Source organism: Neophocaena asiaeorientalis, unplaced genomic scaffold (genome assembly GCF_003031525.2).
Source record: "Neophocaena asiaeorientalis asiaeorientalis breed wild unplaced genomic scaffold, Neophocaena_asiaeorientalis_V1.1 scaffold879, whole genome shotgun sequence".
Taxonomy (NCBI): domain Eukaryota; kingdom Metazoa; phylum Chordata; class Mammalia; order Artiodactyla; family Phocoenidae; genus Neophocaena; species Neophocaena asiaeorientalis.
In genome coordinates, this window is record NW_020175527.1 from 299,374 (window position 1) to 326,843 (window position 27,470).

The window sequence follows — 27,470 nt, forward strand, 5'->3', positions numbered from 1 at the left end:
CCCATAACATTTTCTATAATGGCTTAACCAATTTACATTCCCACCAACAGTGTACAAAGTTTCCTTTTTTTCCAACATCCTTGCCAACACTTATCTTTTATCTTTTTGATAATAGTCATGAGGTAATATTTCATTGTGGTTTTGATTTGCATTTCCCTGATGATTAATGATAGTGAATACCTTTCATATACTTGTTAGCTATTTGTATATCTTTTTTGGAAAAATGTCCATTCAGGTCCTTTGCTCCTCTCCTCCTTTTTGGTAACATACACAAAGGAAAAAACTAATTTCTGGAAACTCTGGGAAATTTTTTGTCTCCTTCATGGGCTTATGTATTAAGATGTAATTGGTCCTATGACACTCAGTAAGAAGAGGAGGAATCTTACTTGATCCTCAGTAAGAGAGGAATCTTACTTGAACTTAAGGTTAAAAAAAAATAAAACTTGCGATTAACTCATAAGAAATCCTACACTTAAAATCCTGTTTGACTGCTTTATAAACAGTTATTTTAATATTTCATATATTTAGAATTATAGCGGTAAAAAGGCATTCCACGTACGTTTCTCTGAGAACTCAAAGAAAGAATGAGCTTAGCATGCTGGAGAGGCCCATTTTGAAATTGGGTTGGTTGATTTTTTTGCTATTGAGTTGTATGAGTTCCTCATTTATTTTGGGTTTTAACCCCTTTTCTGATATATGTTTGCAAATATTTTCTCCCATTCCTTAGGTTGCATTCTCATTTTGTTGATTATTTCTTTTGCTGTGTGAAGATTTTTAGTTTGATGTAGTCCCTCTTGTTTATTTTTGCTTTTGTTGCCTGAGCTTTTGGTGTCATATCCAAAAAATCATTGCAAATGCCAAGGAGCTTTTTTCCTATATTTCCTTCTAGGAGTTTTATGGTTCAGGTCCTGCATGTAAGTATTTAATTCATTCTGAGTTGATATTTGTGTATGATGCACTAGAGTGGTCCAATTTCATTCTTTTCTATGTGGATATCCAATTCTCCCAACACCACTTATTGAGAAGACTATCCTTTGTGTATTCTTGGCACCCTTGTCAAAAATTCATTGACTGTACATGATGGATTCATTTCTGGTTTCCTCAATTCTGTTCCATTATCTATGTATTTCTTTTTATGCCAGTACCATACTGCCTTGATTACTGTAGCTTTGTAATATAATTTGAAACCAGGAAGTATGTTGCCTCCAATTCTCCTCTTCTGCAAGATTGCTTTGGCTATTCAGAGTCTTTTGTGGTTTCATACACATTTTAAGATTGTTTTTTCTATTTCTGTGAAAAATGCTATTGGAATTGTATGGTTTTCATTGTACAGATCTTTCACCTCCTTGGTTAAATTTATTCCTAAGTATTTTATTCATTTTGATGCTACTGAAGATAGGATTGTTTTCTTGATTTCCTTTTTGTATAGATCACTGTGTAGAGAAATGCAACTGATTTTTATATGCTGATTTTTGTATCCTGAAACTTTACTGAATTCATTTATTTGTTCTAACAGTTTATTAATGAGTGTTTAGGGTTTTCTACATATATGATCATGTCATCTGCAAACAGAGATAATTTAACTTCTTCCTTTCATATCAGGATGTTTTTTCCTTTCTCTTTTCTTGTCTGATTGCTCTTGCTAGTACTTCCAGTACTATGTTAAATAGAACTTGTGAGAATGGGCATCCTTGCCTTATACTGAATCTTAGAGGAAAACCTTACAGTTTTCCCCCATTGATAATAATGTTAGCTGTGGGATTTTCATAAATGGCCTTTATTGTGTTGAGGAAGTATCTTTTTATACCTATTTTGTTGAGAGTTTTTATCATAAATGGATGTCAAACTTTGTTAAATGCTTTTTCTGCATCTACTGTGACGTTTTTTTTTTTTTTTCGGTACATGGGTCTGTTGTGGCCTCTCCCGTTGTGGAGCACAGGCTCTGGACGCACAGGCTCAGCAGCCATGGCTCACGGGCCCAGCCGCTCCACGGCATGTGGGATCCTCCCAGACCGGGGCACGAACCTGCATCCCCTGCATCGGCAGGCGGACTCTCAACCACTGCGCCACCAGGGAAGCCCAATGATGTGGTTTTTATCTTTCATTCTATTAACGTGGTGTATCACATTGACTGATATTCATATGTTAAACTAACAGGTTTGTAATTTTTGATTGGATGTTAGATGTGTGAATTTTACCTGTTGGGTACTGGATTTTTTTTTTTTTGTATTATTGAACTTTGATCCCGGATGCAGTTATTTGGAAACAAGTCGATTCTTTCAGTTCTTGCTTTTAAGGTTTGTTAGGCAGGACTGGAGCAGTGCTCAATCTAGGGCTAATTATTCCCCACTACTGGGGAAATACTCTCCTGTGTACTCTACCTACTACCCAATGAATATTTAGGATTTTTAGCGTTATTATTGGGAACAGGCACTTTTCCTAGCCTTGTGTGAGTACTGGGTACCTCTAATCCTGTCAGGTAATTCTTACCCTAACCTCAGGTATTTTCCTACTATATATGTGCTGATTATTACTCAGCTGAATACTTGAACTGAAGATCTCTGAAATTCTCTCTCTTTGCAGCTCTCTCTTTTCCAGTACTCCATTCAGTGAACTATAGCCACATTGATGTTTCTGGACTCTCAGCTTCATCTTCTCAATTCAGGGAATCAACCAAGCTCAGCCTGGGCCATCCCCCCAAACCCCTGTGCCACAGCCTGGAAACTCCTTCAAGGCAATAATCTGAGGCAATCATTGGCTCATCTCAACTGTTTCCCATCTCTCGGGGATCACGATCCTTTGTTTCCTGTCGTCCAATGTCTTGAAAACCATTGCTTAATGTATAATGTCCATTTACAAATTTTTCAAGTAGTAGGTAAATCCAGGCCCTATTACTCCATCTTGGTCAGAAGCAGAAGTCTCACAATACTTTTAAAACATGAACTGACCTACAAGCTTCCCAAAGATTTGCCTATTCTTGTAGGTAAAAATCCTCCTCCTCCTCCTCCCTGTCGACCAGCCCACTTCAGATTACTTCTGGAGAGATCAGTCCCTTACAGTAATCTATGTAACACATTATAGCTAATATCGTAATTTCACATATTGAGACAACATGGTTTTCTTTGGGGTAAAAAGGTGACTTGTGTCATATAGCTAGTAAGAAATTCATCTTCACATGAAAAACCCACAGAAAAAACTTCTGGGTTAACCATTTTTTGGATAGATCCAAATCCCATGTAACAACCACCATCTAATCTAGGGCTTTAAAATAAGCACTTCATTTTGAATTTACTCACTGTGGTGGACACTGGTACTGCTTGTCTCTACCAGGCTGATGTCATACTGGATCGAACTGGCCCTCTGAAGGTGGCCCTTCCTGACAGTAAAGAGGAAAGAAACAAACAAATGGAAAATGGGTAAGTGGAAAACCGGAAAGAAAGTTTAAAGTTGAATATGTGGAGGTACATTTTCTTTTCCACAGCTCTCTGAAACTGCCAGAGCTTCCCTAAAACCATGCCCCATTATTTAACAAATCCACCAGGCCAGGTAGGTCATCTGTGGGGACCTCAGACGCTGATGATGCCACTTAGTCTTCCTCCTTTAAGACAGCAGGACTGTTGTATTTTAGTGTAATGTTTTTGTGCTCTTCTTCAAGTGGCTAGCTTTAATTATTAGTTGGGACCCTTATGTGACATGGGGTGGCTTTAGTCAACTATTGAAAAACTCATTTGCACTTTTATAAGGTTTCAGTTCATCAATCTTTTTGGTCATCGAGTCAATTAATATAGGTTCTAATGGTATTCAGGTGTCATGACAGAGTTTTTAAAAACTACTTTTGGGGCTTCCCTGGTGGCACAGTGGTTGAGAGTCCGCCTGCTGATGCAGGGGACACGGGTTCGTGCCCCGGCTCGGGGAGATGCCACGTGCCGCGGAGCGGCTGGGCCCGTGAGCCATGGCCACTGAGCCTGTGCGTCCGGAGCCTGTGCTCCGCAATGGGAGAGGCCACAACAGTGAGAGGCCTGTGTACCACAAAACAAAAACAAAAACAACTACTTTTAATATTAAATGAGATTTTGGAATGTACACTTCCTTTCAGTTTTTTTCAATAAGTCAGTGCCTAAAATATTACCTTACATTAATAAAAATTAATTCAAAACCACTTTTACCATAGCAAAATGAAAGTGTTTTGTAAAAATATACTGATTCTTCCTCATGAAACACAACTGATTCTAGCCTGGAGTTCAGCATTAGTGGGTTATCATTTTGGACCTCATTCAAATATGGCATTAATTACTTATTAAATTTCAAAAGGCCCTCAGCTTAAAGGAATTTCAGAAGTGAAACTGCTTGGTTGCAGCACATATAGTTTTTTAACTTTACAAGACATTTACAAACTGAATCAAAAGTGTTCAAACTCCAAAATCTCACATTTTATATGTTTGGGTTTTTAAAAAAAGTTTTGCCAATCTTATGGGCAAGATAATTGCAGGCTGAATTTGCAGTTTCCTGACTAAGAAGATTGAGCATCTTTTCATGTTTATTTTATGGAATTTTCTTCATCTTTTATAAGTTTTTTTATTTTTCCCATTTGTCTACAGGTTTACTATTTTCTTGATTTGTAGGAGTTCATGATGCATCTATTTTCACATGTTGCAAACATCTTCTCCCACTTTGTAGATAGGCTTTTTTTCAATAGTGTCTTTTGATAACTAGAAGTTTAGTCAAATTTATCTGCCATTTGTTTTACAATTTGTACTTCTTGAATCTTGTTACAGAAATCTATCCCTACCCCCAAGGGCACAAAGATATTCTTTAAATGTTCTTCTGAGAGTTTTCATTTTGCATTTCACATTTAGGTCTTTAATCTACCTGTACTGATTTTGAGGTATGCTTTGAGGCAAAGATCCAACTTTACATTCTTCCATGTGGATAAACAGTAATGCCAAGACTATTTATTGGAAAGTCTGTTATTTCCCCACTGCACTGTAAACCGTTTCTGTTGTACAGTCGACTGGCTGTATCAGAGGGTTCTGTTTTCATGGATTCAAACAATCTCAAATCGAAAATATTTGAAAAAGAAAAAAAAGAATACAGAAAGCTCCAAAGAGCAAAACTTGAATTTGCCTAATGCTGACAACTATTTACATAGTATTTATATCATATTTACAACTATTTACCTACCATTTACATTGTATTAGGTGTTCAGAGATGATTTAAAGTATATGGGAGGATATGTGTAGGTTATTTGATCTTTTTAATGTCTGTGGCACCTGAGTTATTATATCTTTACTCATTCCTAATATTATTCATTTGTGCCTTCCCCCCGTTTCTTTGAAAGAGATTTGTCAATATTATTAATCTTTTTATAGAACCAAATTTTGTCTTTGTTGTTCCTCTCTATTACACCTATTGTACATTTATTATCTTAAACTCCTACTCTTTATTTTTACTTCCTTCTAGTTTCCTGGCATTTATTTTGCTATTCTTTTTCTAACTTAGTGAGATGAATGCTTAGCTTATTTATTTCCAGGCTTTCTTCTTTTCTCATATAAGCATTTAGGGCTATAAGTTTTCCTCTGCTGGTTTATTTGCATCTCTCAGATTTGTTATATAGTATTTTCATTACAGTTCCAGTCAAAATATTTCCCAATTTCCATTGTGAGCTCTTTGATCCATGAATTATACAGACATGTATTTCTTAATTCCCAAATGTGAAGGTCTTTGATAGTTATTCTTGTCCGACTTTCCTCTTAATCACACTAAAGACTGAGCATGTGGTACAACATCAAACCTTTGAAATGTGTTGAAAACTGTTTTACTGCCCAGCACAGAATAATATTCATAAATATTTTATATGAGTTTGTAAAGAATTTTGTACTGTGTTCTAGAATAAGTCTAGATCAAATGTGTTAATTACATTGCTAAAATCTTATAAAGTCTTACTGATTTTTATCTCCTTTCTTATAAATTTCTGAGACTCATACATTAAAATTTAACTGTGATGGTGGTTTTGCTTATTTCTCCTTTGTATTTCAAAGTTTGATTTATACTTTTTAAGATTTTGCTTATAAGAGCACATACATTTTTAAATTGTTAAATCCTCCCAGTGAACTAAATCTTTTACCATAACAGTTATTTTGTCTGATAGTTATATGACCTTTTTACTCCTAATCTTTTTGTATCCTTATCTGGAAGATTTAGCATCTAGAATTTAGATTTTAAAATACAGATGTATTATGACAATCTTTGTTTTTTACCTGGAATCTTTAGTACAATTATATTTAAAATAATTACTGATATATTTAGATTTAAATCTACCATGTTATATCATACTTTCTATTTATCCTTTTTTCTCTATTTTTCTTTATGTTTAATCAATTGATCATTTTTTATTCCTTTTTGTCCTTCCTCTAATTTTTAAATTATGTGTTTTGATTTTTTTCTTCAATTGTCACCCTAGACATGTTCATTCCTAATATATCAAGGCCTCACATTAACCTATATATTATCCTCCTCCCATTTAAAAACCTTTAGTATATGTTAATTACAATCCTTTCAACTTATTTGCTATCGCCATCATGTGTTTCTTTTTTAAAATAAATTATTTACTTTTGGCTGTGTTGGGTCTTCGTTGCTGCATGTGGGCTTTCTCTAGTTGCAGCGAGTGGGGGCTACTCTTTGTTGCGGTGCATGGGCTTCTTTCTCATTATGGTGGCTTCTCTTGTTGCAGAGCATGGGCTCTACGGAGCACGGGCTTCAGTAGTTGTGGCATGCAAGCTCAGTAGTTGTGGCTAGTGGGCTATAGAGAGCGGGCTCAGTAGTTGTGGCACACGGGCTTAGTTGCTCCACGGCATGTGAGATCTTCCCAGACCAGGGCTTGAACCAGTGTCCCCCGCATTGGCAGGCGGATTCTTAATCACTGTGCCACCAGAGAAGTCCTGCCATCATGTGTTTTAATTCCTCTTTTCAAAGACATAGTACAGTACTATTATTAAAATCTATACAATATTTGTTTTGATTCATTCACATAATGACTTTCTCTGATCTTTCTTCTTTCTTGCATCTCAATATAACATACAGAATCAATTTCCTTCTGCTTGAAAATATGAGAGGACAAACTCTTACAAGTTTTGCTTATCTAAAAGTATCTTTGGGACTTTTCCTGGTGGCCCAATGGTTGAGAATCTGCCTTCCAAGGCAGGGGACGTGGGTTCAATCTCTGGTCCGGGAAGACCCCACCTGCCATGGAGCAACTAAGCCCATGCGCCACAACTACTGAGCCTGCGCTCTAGAGCCTGCGAGCCACAACTACTGAGCCCGCGTGCCACAACTACTGAAGCCCGTGTGCCCTAGAGCCTGTGTGCCGCAACTACTGAGCCCATGCACCGCAACTGCTGAAGCCCACACGCTCTAGGGCCCCTGTGCCACAACTACTGAAGCCCATGCGTCTAGAGCCTGTGCTCTGTAACGAGAAGCCACCTCAATGAGAAACCCACGCACCACAACAAAGAGTAGCCCCCACTCACCACAACTAGAGAAAGCCCAGGGGCAGCAACAAAGACCCAATGCGGCCAAAAATAAGTAAAATTTAAAAATAAATAAATAAAAGTATCTTCATTTTACCCTCATTCCTGAAAGATGTTTTCAGTGATACAGAAATTTGGGGTTGATGGTTATTTTCAGTGGATACTGAAAATATCATTGCTTGCTCTGTCTTCTGGTTTTGCTTTTCCTACTGAGCAGCCAGCTTTCAGTAAAATTGTTGCATTTTTAAAGATAATCTGTCATTCTTTTTTATTTATTTTTTATTTTTTTTGCGGTACGCGGGCCTCTCACTGTTGTGGCCTCTCCCATTGCAGAGCACAGGCTCCGGACGCGCAGGCTCAGCGGCCATGGCTCACGGGCCCAGCTGCTCCGCGGCATGTGGGATCTTCCCGGACCAGGGCACGAACCCGTGTCCCCTGCATCGGCAGGTGGACTCTCAACCACTGCGCCACCAGGGAAGCCCCTGTCATTCTTTTGTAACATTTTTGCAGTGCTCTCTTTGAGCATCCTACAGTTTTACTGGGCTGTGCCCATATGTAAACTTATTTTTATCCTGCTTGAAATTTGTTGGACTTCTAGAATCTGTGGTTGACTTTCATCAGTTCTGCAAAGGTCTCAGCCATTACCTTTTCAAATACTGCCTTTGCCCCTTTCTTCTATCATACATTTCTAGGTAATTTCTCTCCGGTCTCCCTTTTTCTTGACTTCTCTTGACCTCTCTATAACATTTTCCATTTCTTTTCCTCTCAGAATTACCTTCTGGGTAATTTCTTATCTATATCTTTCACTTCATTAAATCTTTTATTGTGTCTAGTTTGCTATTAAAAACATATTCTTGGTTAAAAAATTTTATTGAACTAAGACATGTATTGGCTTTTAAAAAAATTACAATTATTATATTTTATGCATTACAGTTCTGTTTTGGTCTTTGTCAAATTTGCTTATTTACAAGTCTCTCATTTATTTCTTGGTATATATTAAATATATGTATTTTATATTACGTATCTGAGTCTTCCAAAAAATAAAGATTTTGAATATCTGATTTTACTATCAGTTGTTTCTGTGGGTTCTAACTCATGGTGCTTCTTTTCTTATATGTTTGGTAATCTTGTTGTACTGTGAGATACTTTTTAAGGTAAAGGATGAAAGTGGGTTCTTCAAGAATTAATTTGCATTTGTTTCTGTCAACCACCTGGGGCACCGCCAGCCTGGATTATTCAACATTCCTAGCTTTTTTTCCCTAGACATTCAGACTGCATCAGGATGCAAACCGGATAATATTTGTGATTGGATGTTCCTTTTGTCCTTTCTTGTTCTTATTTACAGTTGACCCTTGAACAATGCAGCAGTTAGGGGTGCTGAGCACCACACAGTTGAAAATCCACATATACCCTTTACAGTTGGCCCTCCATATCTATGATTGCACATCCAGGGATTCAACCAACCATGGATTATGTAGTACTGTAGTATTTATTGAAAAAAATTTGCATATATGTGAACCCATGCAGTTCAAACCTGTGTTGTTCAAGGGTCAACTGTACTTTCATTTTCCTTTTATCTATACTTTCTACCAAAAAGGTATTGTTTAGCCTGTTCATACTAGCAATATTGCTAAATTCTGGCTCAAGCCTGCAGAGTTACTGTGTTCTAGAAGGTCTCCTCTGAAACTCTGTGTCATTAAGCACCTGTGGGGTACAACATACCATGGCACAAACTCAGTGGGTTTGCACAGGAGTTTCATTTTTAGACAATTACAGCAATGTTAAAGCTCTATGGAATAAAAATAATCCCTCTTAACAATTCCCAGTGGAATGAATATTAGATTTCCTAATAAATCCTTTGGTCATTATGTAGGACATGTATTTCTAGCTCTCTACCTTATAGGCATATGGTAGAATTGCATTTCCTGGTACCCCTTGTAATTAAGTAGGACCATGCAGCTCATTCTGGCCAATGAATCATGGCCAGACAGATCATTTCAACTCAAATATAAAACCCATTGGCAGAGCAACCCACAGCATTCAGGATGGTGGCTGCTCCATCAGTTTGAGATTTTAAGTGACTATGATTATAAAAGCCAGTCTGCCAAATGATAATAATTATACGCTATGAATGGGAAATAGTCTTATTTTTTTAAGCCACTAAACTGTTAGGGTTGATAATTACCTAGCCTATCCTGATTGATACTACAAAAGTATTTATTATCTAATCAATAACACATGAAATGCTATATTTCCAACTTGGCACTAGAGTGATTAATGAGGGAATTAGTCAGTTGGTCTTCTCCTTAGCATATTAGACCAACAAAATATTTAGAGGGATAGAATAAAATAATAAATCATTATTCACTCTTTTTCCAAACTTGATTTAAAGTCAAGAGTACACCTAATTCCAAACATGGGTGTTCTGGTTATCTATAACAGTATAACAAATCAACCTGAATTTAGTGGATTAAAACAATTTATCTCTCATGGTTTTCTGTGGGTTGACAGCTGGGCAGTTTTTGCTTGGGATCTCTGTGGTTGCAGTCAACTGGCAGCTAAATCTGGATCAACTAAAGGTTCAACTGAGCTGGATGTCTGAGGTGGCTTATTCAAATGGTGGTAGTTGACACTGGCTGTCGGCTGGGAGATCAGCTGAGGCTGGTTCTCTGTTCTCACAACATGGTAGCTGATTATGTGAAAGAGCAGCGGAAGTATGAGCGACAGGAGATGGAAGCTGCCAGGCCATTTAAAAGCTACGCCCTTAACTAGTACAGCACCATTTCCACAATATTCTGTGGTCAAAGCAGTCTGAATGCCTGCCCAGATTCAAAGATTTAAAGAAATAAACTCTTCCTCTTGATGTAGGAGTGGCAAGGTCACACTGCAGAAGAGCATGTGGGAATGAGAGATATTGTTGTGGCTATCTTTGGGAAATATAATCTGACACAATGAGCTTGTATTTAAATTTTTGTATCTGTAGTAAGATGCTAAAATTATGAGAGATAAAACATATTAGATTGCCTAAATAATATATTTTAGAATAAAATATGTAATACCAATACCACATATTTTAAAAGCACAATCTCCAATTTTTATTTACTCCATGGTGTAAAGTAATTCAGAATTGAGGATTTTATGAAATATAATTTTACATATGTTACTTTTCTTAGAATATAAATTTCTCAAGCCCACTGTATCTCTTTTATGACTACCCTCAGCTCCATTTTCTATTTGCACAAATATCTATGATAGCATACAGTGTGCATTTAATAAAAATTAATAATGAGAGTTATGATACCAGATAACTCCTAAATTTAATAAATTCTATATTCACTTATTTTCACAAAAATTCAGAAAAAGCTGAAGACCAAAACTAATCAATGAAAGTAATCTTCAGTGCAAAGCGTTGTTTCATGTGAATAAATTTTCCTTTGGTCTTATGAGTTACTAGTCTTCTCAAATTAATTGCCTGCCAATTCATCTGTCTCTCCAAATTGATTTAAATCTCTATGAAGTTAGGGAACATGTCTATTTTCTACACTATTATATTCTTTATGCTTATCAGCATAAAATGTCTAGCACATAGTAGGCACTAAATAAAGAGCAGATCCTAGATATTAACTATGTCTTAAATTTATATTTACAGCGTGTTGCATAAATTGTTTCTTTTCTTTCACAAAATCTATTTTAAATAGACCTAGTCCAAATATTTAGGTGTTTTTGGCATGATGACTTTAGTGAATGTGGATCTACCATACTAGTTTAGAAAAGTCAAGGTAAATAATGATGATGACAGTAACAAAGAATAAATAGAGACTGCTTACGATCCTTTCAAAAATGACTTATTAATTTAATAACAAAAATAAATAAATAATAAAATTTAATAACAGTAACTCTATTAGAGAAATAACTCTAAACAGAAAAACAATCTGGAAAAATAATCTAGAGCTAAAGGGCATATTGATTATTTAGTAGGATAACAACTTTATGCATTACCTTTTCTTTTCAAAACCATGTTTTTATTTTGGTTACCTGCAAAGGAAGTAGAGGGCTCCAATGATAAGAGTTCCTAGAAGAACAGCCAATGCCACGAAAGCTGCAAACAGGTCACTTTTAGTTTGGATGCTGGAGCTTGGGAGAAAAACCTCTTCACAACGAGCTCCTGTATAATTTTCAATGCATCTACAGAATAAAATTTTAGATAAAGAACTGCATTCTCTGTTCCATTAACTAGTATAGAAAGCATAAGGTTTCCAGCTGGTATGAAAAAAAAATAAGACTAATTTTCAGATTTTGAACATAGAATAGGCATGCTTTCCTATAATGCTCACAGAGCTACAGTTATAAGAAAACAAATTAGCATGTGCAGGCTAATCTTTGCTATCTTCCTTTTCCAGTTTTCAAATTGTTTAGAAATTCCAGAGAAATTATAGAATATTCAGTCCTTTTATCTTTTAGATTTTCAATATGTAATTATCCACACTTAAGTTTATCTGAAATTTATTTTGTTATTTCTGGTATAGATGTGGTTCTAAGTATATTTTTCCTTGACATTGCTAACTAGTTATTCCAACCCCATTTATTAAATAATCATTCCCTTTCCTACTGTTTAACAGTGCCTCCTTTAATGTATGTCAAACTTGTATAAGTAACAGCATTTCTTTATTCTTCAATGATCTATACATCTAATCTTGGGCTTCTACCATATTGCTTCAATACTGTTGCTTTATAATATGCTTTAGTATCCGGTAGTTCTACTCCTTACCTTATTACTTTCCTTTTCTAGAGATTTTGTGGTATTTTCATTTGCCAGCCAAATATTTTAAAGCCAATTACTTTCAGCTCTTTAAAACTATGTGACCATAGAGAGAACCATAATCTTTGGTAATATCAGTCAGTTCCTTTATCCCTGTGAATATGTTCAGAGTTTATAAAACTAGAGATTGATATGAACTAATGAGTTTGGCACCAGATCAATTTCATTATTTCATAGTTGCAGTTAAAATAAAGAATAGTATTTTAATATATACTAATGTTTGTTTATAAAGCAACCCATGAAGTTACAGAGTAAACCAGGGGTCCCCAACCTCCGGGCCACGGACCAGTACCGGTCTGCAGCGGGCCAGCAAGTGAAGCTTCATTTGCTGCTCCCCATCGCTCACATTACCGCCTGAACCATCCCCCTTCCCCACCGGCTCCGTGGTAAAACTGTCTTCCATGAAACTGGTTCCTGGTGCCAAAAAGGTTGGGGACCGCTGGAGTAAACTACACTTAGCAATAATTTTGCGTAAAAAAAATGTGTGTGTATATATATGTGTGTATATATATTCTTTAAGCTAGTATTACCCGAAATAGAAATATCTGTTCTACTAAATTAATTCTCCTCCTCACCTCTTTCCAGTTTAGGGAGTATTTACAAATGTTATCTTCTTTTCTCCCACCCCAGTCTAACAAGGATGCAGTCCTAGAAAGTTACATGCTGAACTGATTACTAACAAAGCTTGGCAACTAACGCAATAGGCTAATAAAGCAGTATACAAATAAATAAGAGAAAAGAATATCAAGTTATAGCACAAGGGATCGATTTTACTTAAGTGAGCATATGAAAGATGTTTTATGAACCTCAAGCCCTACCCATGGTGAGGCAGTGGTGTTATTGGTTACGGCCTCCACTGAGGGGGGAGGGGTGTCAGTTTGAGCAAAGAAGCAGTTTTGATTCTCTCAAACTACTGTAAAGATGGAGCTGAGGAAACATAGAAAGGAAAAGAAAGGACAGAATATGAGTGGCAAACTGAAATGCAAGTAAAATACTTTACAAAACACAATTACCTAACGTCTAAATAAAAAATACTTATTTTTTCCAAAGATCAAGTCAGTTAAATAAGTATGAGGAGAAAAAAGATTAAATGAAAGTAATTTGTTTCTTTCTCCTCTAGCCCCACATCCCACTTCCAAAAAAGGGAATAAATAACGCACAGAGACACACACACACACAGACACACACAGGCCTAGAAAGTTAATATAGAGACTACCAAAAAAATCAATACATATGTCATCACAAAATAACCAAAGAAGGAAAGGGGCATTCCACACAGTAAAAAAAAAAAAAAGTTCTAAATTTTTCAAAACCAGAATTCAGTAAGTAGTAATTATTTATGACTTCCGAAGGTTTTTAAAGAAAAGATTTAGCCACTGGAAAAGTTACTGTCATCATTTAAAAATAACTCTCAGGTTTTGAAATGATATTAAAATGGGGTTCAGTTTCCATTTGAATATAGCTATAACTCTAAAGAAATAAATTCTGAATTGAAACAGTATAATTCTTCTTTATAAGGAAGATTTCTTTTTTAAAATGCTATAAACTCATTTGTCAAGGCTGTTCAAGTTTAGGTAAGATTGAACTTCAAGGAAAAAGATGACAAACTAGCTGATGTAACTAACCCTATGTGTTTACTTTGAGCCGGAAGGAGTCAAGAGAATGGTATAAATAGAAGCTGAGTGGTCAGATCAGGCTATAAGCAAACAAACAAAAAAGGCATATAAAGGAAAACAATCAACACTACAGTGTTGTTCTGTTGTCTTACAGCAGGGCCAAGCAAACACATGCTCTTGTGGGAAAGTCAAAAGCTGATGGTATCTTTAAATAAAGCAAAGTGAAGAATAAACACTTCTTGTTATTATTTAACTAGTCAAATCAGAATTTAGAGAAAAGCAAAGAAATCTAAATATTATGTTGTTATCTAAGAAGTAGAAATGGCTAACCTAAAATTAATTTTAAAATTTCAGGTATTTATCATACAAAAAAGTAGACACAGCCTACTGATGAGTATGTACAAGGATTCCACTTTTTTTTTTTTTTTTTTTTTGCGGTACGCGGGCCTCTCACTGCTGTGGCCTCTCCCGTTGTGGAGCACAGGCTCCGGACACGCAGGCTCAGCGGCCATGGCTCATGGGCCCAGCCGCTCCGCGGCATGTGGGATCTTCCCGGACTGGGGCACGAACCCATGTCCCCTGCGTGGGCAGGCGGACTCTCAACCACTGTGCCACCAGGGAAGCCCAAGGATTCCACTTTTAAAGCTCAAGCTCATTTATGAAAATGTTATGACCCAGTTATGACACAAATATCAAACTTTAGGCAAAGTCAGCTCCTTTAAGGATAAATAAGGGTGAATTAAGAAGATTTAGACAGATAACTAAATGGTAGTACTAGATGAAGCAAAACAGAAAGGTGAGGCATTTGTACCACCATTTCATGCAGAACTAAGTAGCCTTCAGTCTTTATGTAACTTTCTTGCTAAATTATTTCCGGACATCACTTCTGCACAGACTGCCAAGTAGCAAACAGTTGTTCCACCTAATGAGGTGAATACCAAGCACTAGGGTCACACACATTCTCCTGGAACTGAAAGATGAATGCTGGAACAGGTACAAATGCTCAACTAGATGAGAAATTCCAAAACTCAGAATCCAAGTCATATGTGCTGGTTTTCTGGCTGAATACCACCAACAATCTTGTCCTTAAACCCAGAAGCTATGTTTAGTACACTGGACATGAAATAAATTCATTAGCTTCTACAGCATTCCAGGTAAGTTGTAAGAACCAAGTTCTTAATCATGTAAACAAACAGTGCCATTTAGCTTCAAGAAAGAGTATTGGACTATGAGCTAGCAAAAACTGATTTCTTGATCCCACTCTTATGATTGTTGGCTGTGTGACCTTGGGCGGGCCACTCAAACTCTCTAAGACACTGTAAAAATCAAAATGATGCCTGCTTTTGCTATTTCATAGGGCTATCGTCAGAATCAAATAATGTCTAAAAGTGCTTTGAACATTGAAACACACTATGCAAGTGAAACTGAAATTAAAGTACTTAATAAAATGCTCAAGAAAAATTACAGCCAGAAAAAGTTAAGAGCACGGAGATCAATAAATGTGTTATTATTATTAAATATTTTTGACTTCCAAGTTTGATTCCTACTCTGTAGTAATCAAAGTTCAATCTGAAACCCATGAAAAATGGTAACAAAACCAAAACAAAATAAAACTATTAGATTGTTCAAGAAACACAAATCAACCACATGGGCTTAAATCCCTTTAGCATTCCAGGGCTAGATAACAATACACAAACATGCCAACATCCTATGAAACTGCTACTAGATTTTTATAAGCCAAGAATTCAGGGAAGACTGACTATTTTATTAGCTAGTGCCATAAATGTAACTTCACTAAGCATTTATTAGATTCTTAATAGTATCTAGAGATACTTAGCTAATATTCGATCTTGCAAAAGTTTTAATATTTATATGATATTAGCACCAATTAAAACCAATAACTAGTACGCTTCAAGTGTGTAAGTATAATCTAAGTCTAGTAAAAAAGCAAAATCTATTAGGTTCTTCCAAGATTGACTATGAACAAGATAATTCATGTGCTGAAATGGACTACAGACTATATCTGTATATAAATGGATAAAACATCCTGCATAGAGAATAATTCATATTTGTCATTATGTACGGTATTGTTATAATTTTATTGTGAAGGGTTATAATTATTTTGCTTAAGTAAATCACTGTGAAAATGTGAAATATTTTACTTACTGAAACTAGCTAAAGCACAGTGAATGAAGGAAGCATGTAAACAAATGATGAGCAGCAGTAGTTTAAAACACAACCTTCATTACTGAATCCATGCATTGGCTATTCTTTTCCAATTAAGACTTTTTGGGAGAGACACCCATAGAATGCTGCCAGGTTCACCAGAGTACTCGGGGAAAATTGTGATTAAAAAATGTTTCTTAAATGTTGTCTTCCTCCATGTGAGAAAAATAATTATCTCAATTCTCTCCCTATTTTGCTTTCCTCAAGAAAAAAAAAAAAAAATCAGGGAGGAAATCCAAAACTGCTCTTGACAGATAAGGTATATATATGTTTTTTTTTTGTTTTGTTTTGTTTTTTTTTAACATCTTTATTGGGGTATAATTGCTTTACAATGGTGTGTTAGTTTCTGCTTTATAACAAAGTGAATCAGCTATACATATACATATGATCCCATATGTCTTCCCTCTTGCGTCTCCCTCCCTCCCACTCTCCCCATCCCACCCTTCCAGGCTGTCACAAAGCACCGAGCTAATATCCCTGTGCTTTGCGGCTGCTTCCCCCCAGCTGTCTACCTTACTACGTTTGTTAGTGTGTATATGTCCATGACTCTCTCTCGCCCTGTCAAAACTCACCCTTCCCCCTCCCCATATCCTCAAGTCCGTTCTCCAGTAGGTCTGCGTCTTTATTCCTATCTTACCCCTAGGTTCTTCATGACATTTTTTTCCCTTAAATTCCATATATATATGTTTTAAAAAAATGATCAGGGAGGAAAAGTAAAACTACAAGCAGAAAATACATATATATTTTTTGTATTCTATTTTGTTATGATTCTTGGTGTAAAAAATACACATATATTTGTATATACAAAGATTTATTTATACATAAAAACTGGTATATGTCATTTCTTCCTTTCTTTTAAGTAATAATTTCAGTAAATATAAAGCTATATTTAGAATTTATAAATGATAAATTATAAATGGGCCTTCCAATTGTAGACATTTTTCACATGTTTTGGTAAAACTTAAAGGACATCAAGACCATAAATCCAGGAACAAATGGAAAGACTTACGCTCTTAAATCACCAGACACTCAATTAAACCACAGTTCTAAACGGACAATATTCATGCTGGCATCTTACCTTCCCAGGCTTCAGGTCTCAACAACCTTCTAATGCAGGGAAAATCTCATGCCCCAACTTGGAATAAGACAAAGAGAAGCCAGCATCAGTTCACTTCCTGACAAAAGAAGTTAAGTATTAGAGCTGAACAAAAGTCACAGTTGTCACTTTGCATGGTATTCCTATGTTGAAAATGAAATCTTACTGGTGAGAAACTGGGATATTTTTCAGGGGCCTTTCAAAGGAAATAGTGGATGAAAAGACACTATCTAAAAGGATAACCAAAATTCAGAAGCAAATGCATAATCTGATATAACTTATTATGCAACAAATAAGAAGAAAATGAAGGAGCTTTAAAGGAGGACATTCATTATCTTTCACTGGCATTCTGCTTCCTAGAACAGCAATGAGCTAACCTGAGTTAGTTAGTTCTGAAGAGTAGTTTCTACTCTTGAACAAGTGACACAATTGAGTAAGACAAATGCTGGTGGAAGACAAGCAGACCTAACAGAGCAGTTATGTTTCCACTGTTTCAAAACCATATTCTGCTATGTTTGACAAGCAGATGATCTGGAAAAACATGGTTTCAAGAAGATTGATCCTCTTTTAAGTTTTTGTTCTAAGCATGGTGAGGTCAAGAAAGATATGTCAGTTGTTTCTGCTGAGAATACTAATGAAAAAGCTTTATCAGAAGTAAGGTTACTAATATGAAAAGTGTTAACAAAATGCATAGCTAAATAGAGCAGTTGTTTCGTGCTTTTTGCGACTGTTCTATTATCAGCTTCAAGGCTGTGATTTCCTTTCTGTAAAGGTGTTCTGAAGATCAGTCGAAATCCTGATGTTTAATAAAGCATACTGCACAGTGCCAAAAGTCAAAGTAAAAAGGACTTTGTTCTGATTAATATCACAGTAGCATTTTGAATTTTTTTTCTTTGAACCATAACCTTCTACTAAATTTACAGATGAAAAAACAGAAGTCTTATCTAAAAAGAGTGCCAAGAACTAGCCTATAGTAACCAACTGACCTTAAGAAAACTTTAAAATTTTATGTGGTTAATAAAACAACTCATAAAACCCAGATGATCCTTTTGGAAACTGAGTTTAGTAAAAAGCACACTGAGGTCCAGCAAAACTGTGGACAGACACACACGCAATATACAATTAAAAGAGGCAACGTTATCAAATGCAGAAGCACAATAAATGTTGATTTTCTTACATTTTTCCAATTGTGATTCTCAACCTCAATTATTTTACTTTCATAAAACAAGCCTTTCATATATTATAAGTTGGTACTCCTAAATTGCCTCTCTTAAATAGAATTCAGTCTTTATTTTATCACCTGACAAATGATGATTTCTACCTAGCCAACACTGACTGTTGTGGGTAGGGGACAAAGCTTGGCTTCTGTCAAGGCAGCAGGGGCCTGCTCTGGTCTGAGCCTGTGGCCCTCTGGGAGAATTCTGGTGATCAGGCTCAGGGAACTGGAGCTTACTAAGTCACTCTGGGTAACTATACCAACAGATACCCCTTTGCCTGATGTCTTAAAACTCCACCTCCACACTGTGCAATGATTGGCTTCACGGTGATCACAAGAAGCCTGGAGGAAAGCGAGGCAGCAAGGAAAGGCCTCGTCCAGCTAGTGATGCAAACATAGGTGAAGACAAATCCTTTCCCCCATCCTTGCTCCACGAACCTATAAAGTTCTAGTTGTAAGGTTGAAAGATTAGGGGCTTTCTGATGTTGTGCCCAAGTTGGCGAAGAGGACAAGGGCTGGAAAGGGCTTCTGCCTGGATTGTTCTCAGTGAAAGACTTTGAAATAGACAAGAAAGATTGTTAGGTGCCCTGTCTAACCACCCTTCTGAGTTATCTGATTCTATGGGGGCTTTCCATTGTCTTTGAGCTATTTTACAAACTCTATAAATTGTAGAAAACCTACAATAAATAAATTTCGTCCAGTATAATACAAGAGATTTCCCTGTGGATATTGATAAGTATTTAGTATTTCATTTCAACATGGCTGATCACCTATACTTAAATGTGTGTGTTGTTTTTGGTTTTGTTTATGGCTATGCCATGCGGGCCCTCGGCAGTTAAAACCCAGAGTCCTAACCACTGGACAGCCAGGGAACACCCAAGTATGTGTTGTTTGAATTCATCTTTGAGTCAGTTGTAATGTCTTATTGGTTCCCTTGTTAAAGAATGAGTTAAATATGTCTTTGACACATGTTCATTTTATATTTGTATGAAAATCATGATTTTCCCTTATATAAAAATTTATTACTTTACCAGTTTGAAGGTTGCCCACTGAGATGGATTCATCTGACAGAGCTAGTTAAATGGAGTTGCCAGTGAAGTGCACCTCCTTAATAGCTTAAGCCCAGGCATGTCTTTTCCTGGCTCCCAGAGGTGAATCCCACTCAGCAATAGGACTTAAAATTTGCTGGTTCTCTGTTTCTCTAGCTTTTTTTCCCCTCTCCACTAACTTTATGTTTTATTTTTTTGTCGTTGGTTTAGTTACTACTAATAAGTTATTTTCCCATTAGTAAGAGCAATGGTAAGAAGTTTGGTTTTATAGTTTGACAATTTGATGATCTCTGTAAATGGATGATAGAGATCTACTCAACCAGGTGAAAGGACAGAGAAACTGGTTTGTCAGACTCTTATTAAAAATTTATTTCTCTATTTTTTTAGCTCAAATCAATTAAAAATTACATATCCACTGGGAAGGAGAGTACCTCTTGGACATTTGGACCAGTGAGATTTTATGTTTCTGTGTTTACTTGATCTGTGCCAAAGTTATAGATCTAGATCTGAAGCTATAAGCTCTCTCTGTGTCTATGTGTCAAACTCAGAAAGGCCTTTACCTCTTACTCTGTATGAAATTTCTTTCTTTCTCCAGAGGATACTAAAAAATGATAGTATAAGGACTCTTAAATTAAAGAAGTTCTGTTCTGATTGACTTACAGAGATAAACAAGCTCTTACATAAATTCAGTATTGCTAAAATTCCCAGAACAGGAAATCAAACTTCTAATACTTTATTTTTTTAAATTTTATTGAAGTATAGTTGATTTACAGTGTTGTGTTAATTTCTGCTGTACAGCAAAGTGACTCAGTTATACATATATATTCTTTTTCATATTCTTTTCCATTATGGTTTAATCACAGTTTGACTATATTAATAATTCCCTGTGCGAAACATAGGACCTTGTTGTTTGAACTTCTAATGCTTTAAACGTATTAAACTTAAATAAAATTCTTCTTGCTAAAACTAAGAAACATTTTAAGAATCCAAGTTCACATTAATAAGAGTAAATCTTTGGTAAACAATACTAGCTTAATAATTTTGGCTTAATACAACAGCTATATCTTTATCAGTATTAAGTATAACAGAAGCATATATTTTATTCCACTTGGGTTTGCTTTTCCTAAAATTATACAGGTTTACTGATCAAATAAGCTAATATTACTCCTACATATTATTAAAAACTATGAAAAATGAAAACTGTATTCAATTAAATTCAATCATTATTCTGACAAACATTTATTTCAACCATAATTATGTTCTGTAGTATTTATGTTTTGTAGTAGATAATTTCTAAGGTAAAAGCTTGAATTTATATTATTTTTTTTTAAACACCTTTAGTGGAGTATAATTGCTTTACAATGGTGTGTTAGTTTCTACTTTATGTGGCTGCTTCCCACTAGCTAGCTATTTTACATTTGGTAAGGTATGTATGTCCCTGCCACTCTGAATTTATATTAAATTGAATTAATGGATATTATTAGACACAGATAATTTTTAAGTAAGATAGAATACTGAAACATTAATCATGAAGTATAATTTCAAGTTTATATAACTTTGCTTCTTAAGGTTACAGCTCTGGTCACGTTAATGAACATATGCATTTTTGCCACTTTAAGGAGTCATAGAAGAGACGTGTGTGGCAGTAGAAAGTTGTAATATGTGAGTTCATGACTTTGCCGGTCTACTAAATTGCTGTGTATGCCATACAGGTCTAAATTATCCACTACCCCAGTGTTCTCTGTGAAACAGAAGTTAGTTATAGTTACTTGGCTGAAAGATATGAGTAATGAGACTATACTTGGAACAACTGTGATGGAGAAACACAACTCTGTGTGTACTTTTGTTTTCCAAGGGTAGATGTGTCTGAAAGCAGCAGTTTGCAGTAGTTCTCAGGCTTTTTAGTCTCTAGTCCAAAGGACTCTAGGACTCACTGAGGACTCCAGAGAGCTTTTGTTTACATGGGTTAAGAAACTATTGGTATTTATTATATTGGAAAGTGAAATATAAATTTACAAAAATACTTTTATTATTTTATTTAATTTACAAATACTTTATTGATTCATTTGAAGATAATAATATGAACACACAGTGTGTTATAAATAACATCTTAGTATTATAAAAATGGCTTCGACGGGTAAAACCCCTGAAAGAGAACCAGGTCAGTTTGTTCTAATTAGAATATGGGCAAGTGTAGTGAACAGAATTTAGAAAATAAACTTTATTTTGTCCGATTGATGAAAGAGGTTATTAAATATTAGTTCTCAGGCACCTATCTTAACCAAGTGCCAAAATCTCCTCTGACAACTTTTTTGATTTTGTCTTCTCAAAACTGGATCCTAAATATAGAAGAAATAAAATAAAAAGTCACCCAAAACTGTATTTGAGGTTTCTCAGAGAACAACCAGAAAATCACAAATTTTCTTTGTCTTCTATCTTTTAAAAACAGAGATGATAGAAATAATTATAACAGTAAAATAATGAACAAAAATCTATGAAATTTCCTGGAGATCTGTCAATGCCTTTGCTGCACATAATTTTTTCTTTCTCTTTTTTTCGGCCGTGCTGTTTAGCGTACAGGATCTTAGTTTCCCAGGGATCAAACCCGTGCCCCCTTCAGTGGAAGCACAGAGTCCTAACCACTGGACCATGAGGGAATTCCCGGTCCATAGTGTTTTTAATCTCAGGGCAAATGCCAATCAAAACTCTTATTAAATAGTTGTACACTATACTTCCAACAGAGAATTTTACCCTTATTCACCCTGATATTATTAACTGGCTCACAGCCATTACGTATCTGTCATCTATGTAGTTTTGTTTTAATGTGATGCGTGTCAGAAGGCACTGCTACAGGCTATAAGGCAGGGTTTGTATTCTGAACTAAAAAGGACAGTCCCAGAGCCTCATGGACAAAGAATGTACCAGGATTGCAAATTTCTGACACTTAAAAAAAAAGATTCTTGGGTACAAGCTTCTGAGGTGACTGGACTGAATCAGGATTCTTTATAGTTCAAAATCAGACAGCCTCGTGAAAGCAGGTTGTTAACCCAAGATCTCAAGGAGCACAGGACTGAATGAATTGATGAGAATTTATTGTGGTTATTTGTTTAGGACAGTGTTAATACTGTAATGATCTATTTTTCTTATATTAAAAAAAAACCCTTCTCTTTTTTCTTAAGCTATCCATAACCCACAACAATTTAGTAAATAGTACTTCTGTAAAATGCAACAAAATACTTTGAAATGTTATCTGATTCTCATTAAGCATCCCCTGACTCGCAAATTCAGAAACTATTACTGAGTCTCCTTACTCTTCATGGCAATATAGTTATTTGCATATGTCCAACAAGAACCCGTTCTTCTTTTCATTAGGACAAAACTGGACAAATCATTTGATCAACCAAGGCCTCCCATGGACTATAGTTTCTGAGAATGACTCTCTTTGAATTAGGTAAGTCAAGCCACTTTTACAAAACAAAAGCTGACTTTACATATGGATCCAAAATCTACAAAGCAGTAAAAATGGCCTGGTACCTGGCTTACAGGTTCAAGCCCTCAGGAGGTAAGGAAGTCACTTATTGGCAGGCCAAGAACCTTAGCAAATTTGGGGGACTCTGAGAAAAGAGAAACTCACCAAATTTACAGGTACTCTACAAGTGAAATCTGGTATAGTTAGTTTCTTAGGCTTGGTTTTCTAGCCCCACAACAACAAATAATAGAGTCAATTCCAAGATTCTTTATGAAAACTTTCAAACAGAAGTTAATTTTGTAACTGTCATGGATGTTCAGTACTGAATTGCAAAATTCAGTAATTCTATATATTTAACTAATGCTCTTATTGCACTAGCATTTTTTACACCAAGAATAATTTTTTGGGATTATATAACTACAAGGGATTTTCACTTTCCAATATAGAATAATTTTTTGGGATTATATAACTACAAGGGGGAAGACCGTTATGAAAAATTATGAAAGACTTTGAAACAGACCAAAAAAGAAAAAAAGACTACTGGGTGTTCTGTCCAATCCATCCTTCTGGATAATCTGATTCTTTAGGGGCCTGCATCTTTCATTGTCTTCCAGCTGTTTTACAACTCTGTAAATTATAGAAAACTTAGAGTAATACAAATGATTCTTTTCCATAGAAATTCAAATGAATTTTGTCTGGTGGAATACAATTGATTATTGCCCTGTAGATATTGAATAGTTTTGCATGTATTTGTAAACTTCTTTCAGCATTCCTGATTATATATGCATTTGTTGCTTTGAACTGGTTTTAACATCTTACTGGTCCCCTCATTAATTAATGAACTAAACAGTGTCTTTCATGTGTTCATTTACATTTGAATGAGGTCGGGCCTTCACCGTTTTTTTAAAAAATTATGTTATAACATCAGGAAGGCTGACCCAAGGCTACAGAGCCTGGGAAGGTTCTAATCCCTCCAATTAGGTTGCAAAGATAGAGGGGAGCAGAAACTACATGATCATATCTGGGAATTTTATGACGCATTAGGCCTTGAGGGTACCTTACACCACACTATCATTCGACTTTCAGACAATGACCTTCAAACATGTTTTCAGGAACATATTATATGTGAAAATTAAAGGTAAGATAAAAGTCATGATAAAACAAACTACCCTGGATCAAACTCTTCTACTAGAAAAGAACCATACTTTTGCAATTTTTTCTACTACCCTATTTTTAACAACTAAGTATGTAAAAGTAAAAAAAAATGTAATTTCTTTCAGAATCAAAACATGCCATGGCATACGATCCTGCTACTGGGCATATACCCCGAGAAAACCATAATTCAAAAAGAGTCATGTACCACAATGTTCACTGCAGCTCTATTTACAATAGCCAAGACATGGAAGCAACCTAAGCATCCGTCAACAGATGACTGGATCAAGAAGATGTGGCACATATATACAATGGAATATTAGTCATAAAACAAAACGAAATTGAGTTATTTGTAATGAGGTGGATGGACCTAGAGTCTGTCATACAGAATGAAGTAAGTCAGAAAGAGAAAAACAAATACCATATGCTAACACATATATATGGAATTTAAAAAATAAATAAATAAAAAATAAAGACGCAGATGTAGAGAATGGACTTGAGGACACAGGGAGGGGGAAGGGTAAGCTGGGATGAAGTGAGAGAGAGGCATGGACTTATTTATACTACCAAATGTAAAATAGATAGCTAGTGGGAAGCAGCCACATAGCACAGGGAGATCAGCTGGTGCTTTGTGACCACCTAGCGGGGTGGGATAGGGAGGGTGGGAGGGAGACGCAAGAGGGAGGAGATATGGGGATATATGTATACGTATAGCTGATTCACTTTGTTATAAAGCAGAAACTAACACACCATTGTAAAGCAATTATACTCCAATAAAGATGTTAAAAAAAAATGCCACGGGTTAATTTCTGCCACATGTACACTGTAATATAACAGGAAAATAATCTCAAAAATAATATAAAAAGGAATGTCAAGCAATAAATCAACTGTAATTTCTTTTATCTTACAAACAAGTAAATGATAAATTAGTAAAATCCATCTAGAGTGGGCCTAACAAATGTAGTGGCAGCTTTGATGAGATATGGGTAAAGGACTTCCTAATAGTTAGGCAATTGGTGCCATGAGATTCAGCTTCTCTCAATTCTCTTTCTGCAGATGAAGTTAAAACGCCAATATCTTTGGGAAAACTAATACATTAAGCTACACTGTCATTTAAATCTCCATGTGTACGGAAATTTTCAGAAAGAATTTTTAAAACAGAAAGAACATGGAAAGAATGTATAATAGAAGGAAAAGAATCATGACACAAAAAGAGGTAAAAAGATAAAATTTTGCTACTTCACACTTGGCCCCTGATTAAAAACCACCTTTTTCTTGGGCAGAAATTAGAATACGTGTTCCTAAGAGAAGTCTTGGGTACACAAAGGTAAGAAGGAGTACAGCAGTAGAAAGGGCTAGTGGCCTGAAATAAGTTACTCAAACTTGGGGCCTCACACCCTCTAAAAGGGACCTTGGGATGATCCAATGAGATCATGTATTTCAAAGCACCTGGCATATCAAGGTGATCAAAAATGTTTATGAACAAATAAATGATCGAACAAACTCTTGAATATGAGCTGTGGCCTGACTGTTTGTTGTTTTCCTAATTTTATGAATGGTGTTAGCAGAGAAAGTCTGAGAAGGAAATGAATAAATAAATGGAAAAAGGAATAATGCAAATTAGACACACTAAACAAAAGCCTAGTATGTGGATTTCTGAAATTTATTTGTAAAACCAGAGTAGATTATATAGAGTATCTGATTAACTACAAAATATACTATATACATATGAATCTATGAAGATGTATAATAATTACTCAAGTTTTCTGAAATTTCTTTAAAAAGTTTGAAGTAGTTACACATACATTTTCTTTAAAAGTGAGTAAAAAGCTAATGATATGACTGAAAATATAAAACTTGTGCTATATTTTCTTCCTATTGTATTAACATTCTCACTTGAAGTTCAAAAACAATAGTATCCTTTTACTCAGGACTATAAATTACAGTAAATTCTTATAATGACAACATAAGTCCATAATAGAAATGCTGACACCTGAATAACAGTGGAACAGCTCAGCATAGCTATAGTTAGGCAGTAATAGCATTAGTCTGTGCTTATATCAGCAAAACTCTTTATATTATTCTTTTCTTATCTCCAAATTGAATGGATTTTGACACCCCCCCCCTTTCTTTTGTAGTTGGGATAACTCTCTCTCTCTGCATATAAAATACATTTATATATACCCACAAACATATCTTACTTCTATATTTCCAAGCAATGTATTATGTGGGAAATACAATTTTCTGTTTTAATGAACCTAAATATGTAGGTTTAGAGTGAGAACACACAAACAAATAATTCTATCTTGGTGCCATTTTGAAAATATTATTTGTCAAGATCAAAATAGCTGAAATTTAACTGTTTTTACTATTTTTATCTGATAATCTTATAACCCATTCAAAACACATATATGAGAAAGAATTTTGCTTTAAAAGAGTCCACAATCTAAAACTGGACAACATGAACCAACTGTTCAGTAGTAAAACAAATTAGTTTCAGAACAAACATTAACTGATAAGATGCATTTCAAGGATTTTTTTTACTAGGCACATAAGAAACTGTCAGCTTTCCCAAAATATCTTGACTCCAGAGGATAGTAAAAGCAAAAATAGAGATTAGTGAAAGGAACAGTGGGGGTGTATTGAAAAATATTGGATAAATTCAAAATAAATAAAAAAGTTTTCTTTGGGGACTTCTTAACTGATGTTAATTAGTATAATCAAATACAGCAAACCAATAGATAGTATGAGGAAGAATACCCCCAGTATGAATGTCAGACACAATCTGGGGTATTTCCAAACGAAATGGCAAACTGTTTCAAGGTTATCTCTGGCATCATTTCACCTCACTTTTCAGTTTTCTGTTGCCACATGGCACCCACTCCCAAAGCCTTGAGTCTTAAAAGGTACTTAGGACATCCTACTGCAGTGATATCCAGAAAAAATCCCATGCTCCAGACCACTCTCTGCCCCCTCCATCCATCAGAGACACTTCGCTCAGTTCTGATAAATTGATTCCTAATACTAAGTAATACTAATGACCAAAGCATTAATCCTTGGAGGATTATTTGCATATAACAGAGGACCTCACAATTCACAGAAAATAATCAAGTCACATCAGTCAAGATCTTTACACATTTAGCTAGATTTGGGTAATAATAATTGGCTACATTTATTCCCACTAAAGGGAAGTTGAGCAATTAATCACCTAAAGAATTTAGATATCCTCAAGGAAAACTTTCTATATAACTAAGGCTCCTCTCAATTTAGATCATTGTTAGAAAAAAAGGACAATTTCATA

General features: G+C 35.4%; 1 protein-coding gene across 5 annotated transcripts in view; it reads right to left on the reverse strand.

Moving 5' to 3' along the window:
• The window catches only part of NRG4 (neuregulin 4), a 123,901-nt gene that overhangs the window by 16,826 nt on the left and 79,605 nt on the right, over window positions 1-27,470 (reverse strand). For 4 of the 5 annotated variants that reach the window (XM_024768973.1, XM_024768972.1, XM_024768975.1 and 1 more), the window contains 2 exons: window positions 11,562-11,711; window positions 3,297-3,376 (listed from right to left, as the gene is read on the reverse strand). In XM_024768973.1, the coding sequence (XP_024624741.1) occupies window positions 3,297-3,376; window positions 11,562-11,711 (230 nt within the window). Of the gene's footprint in view, window positions 1-3,296; window positions 3,377-11,561; window positions 11,712-17,265; window positions 17,363-27,470 lie in introns of all 5 variants that reach the window. The other variant, XR_003006383.1, reaches the window with a different exon arrangement.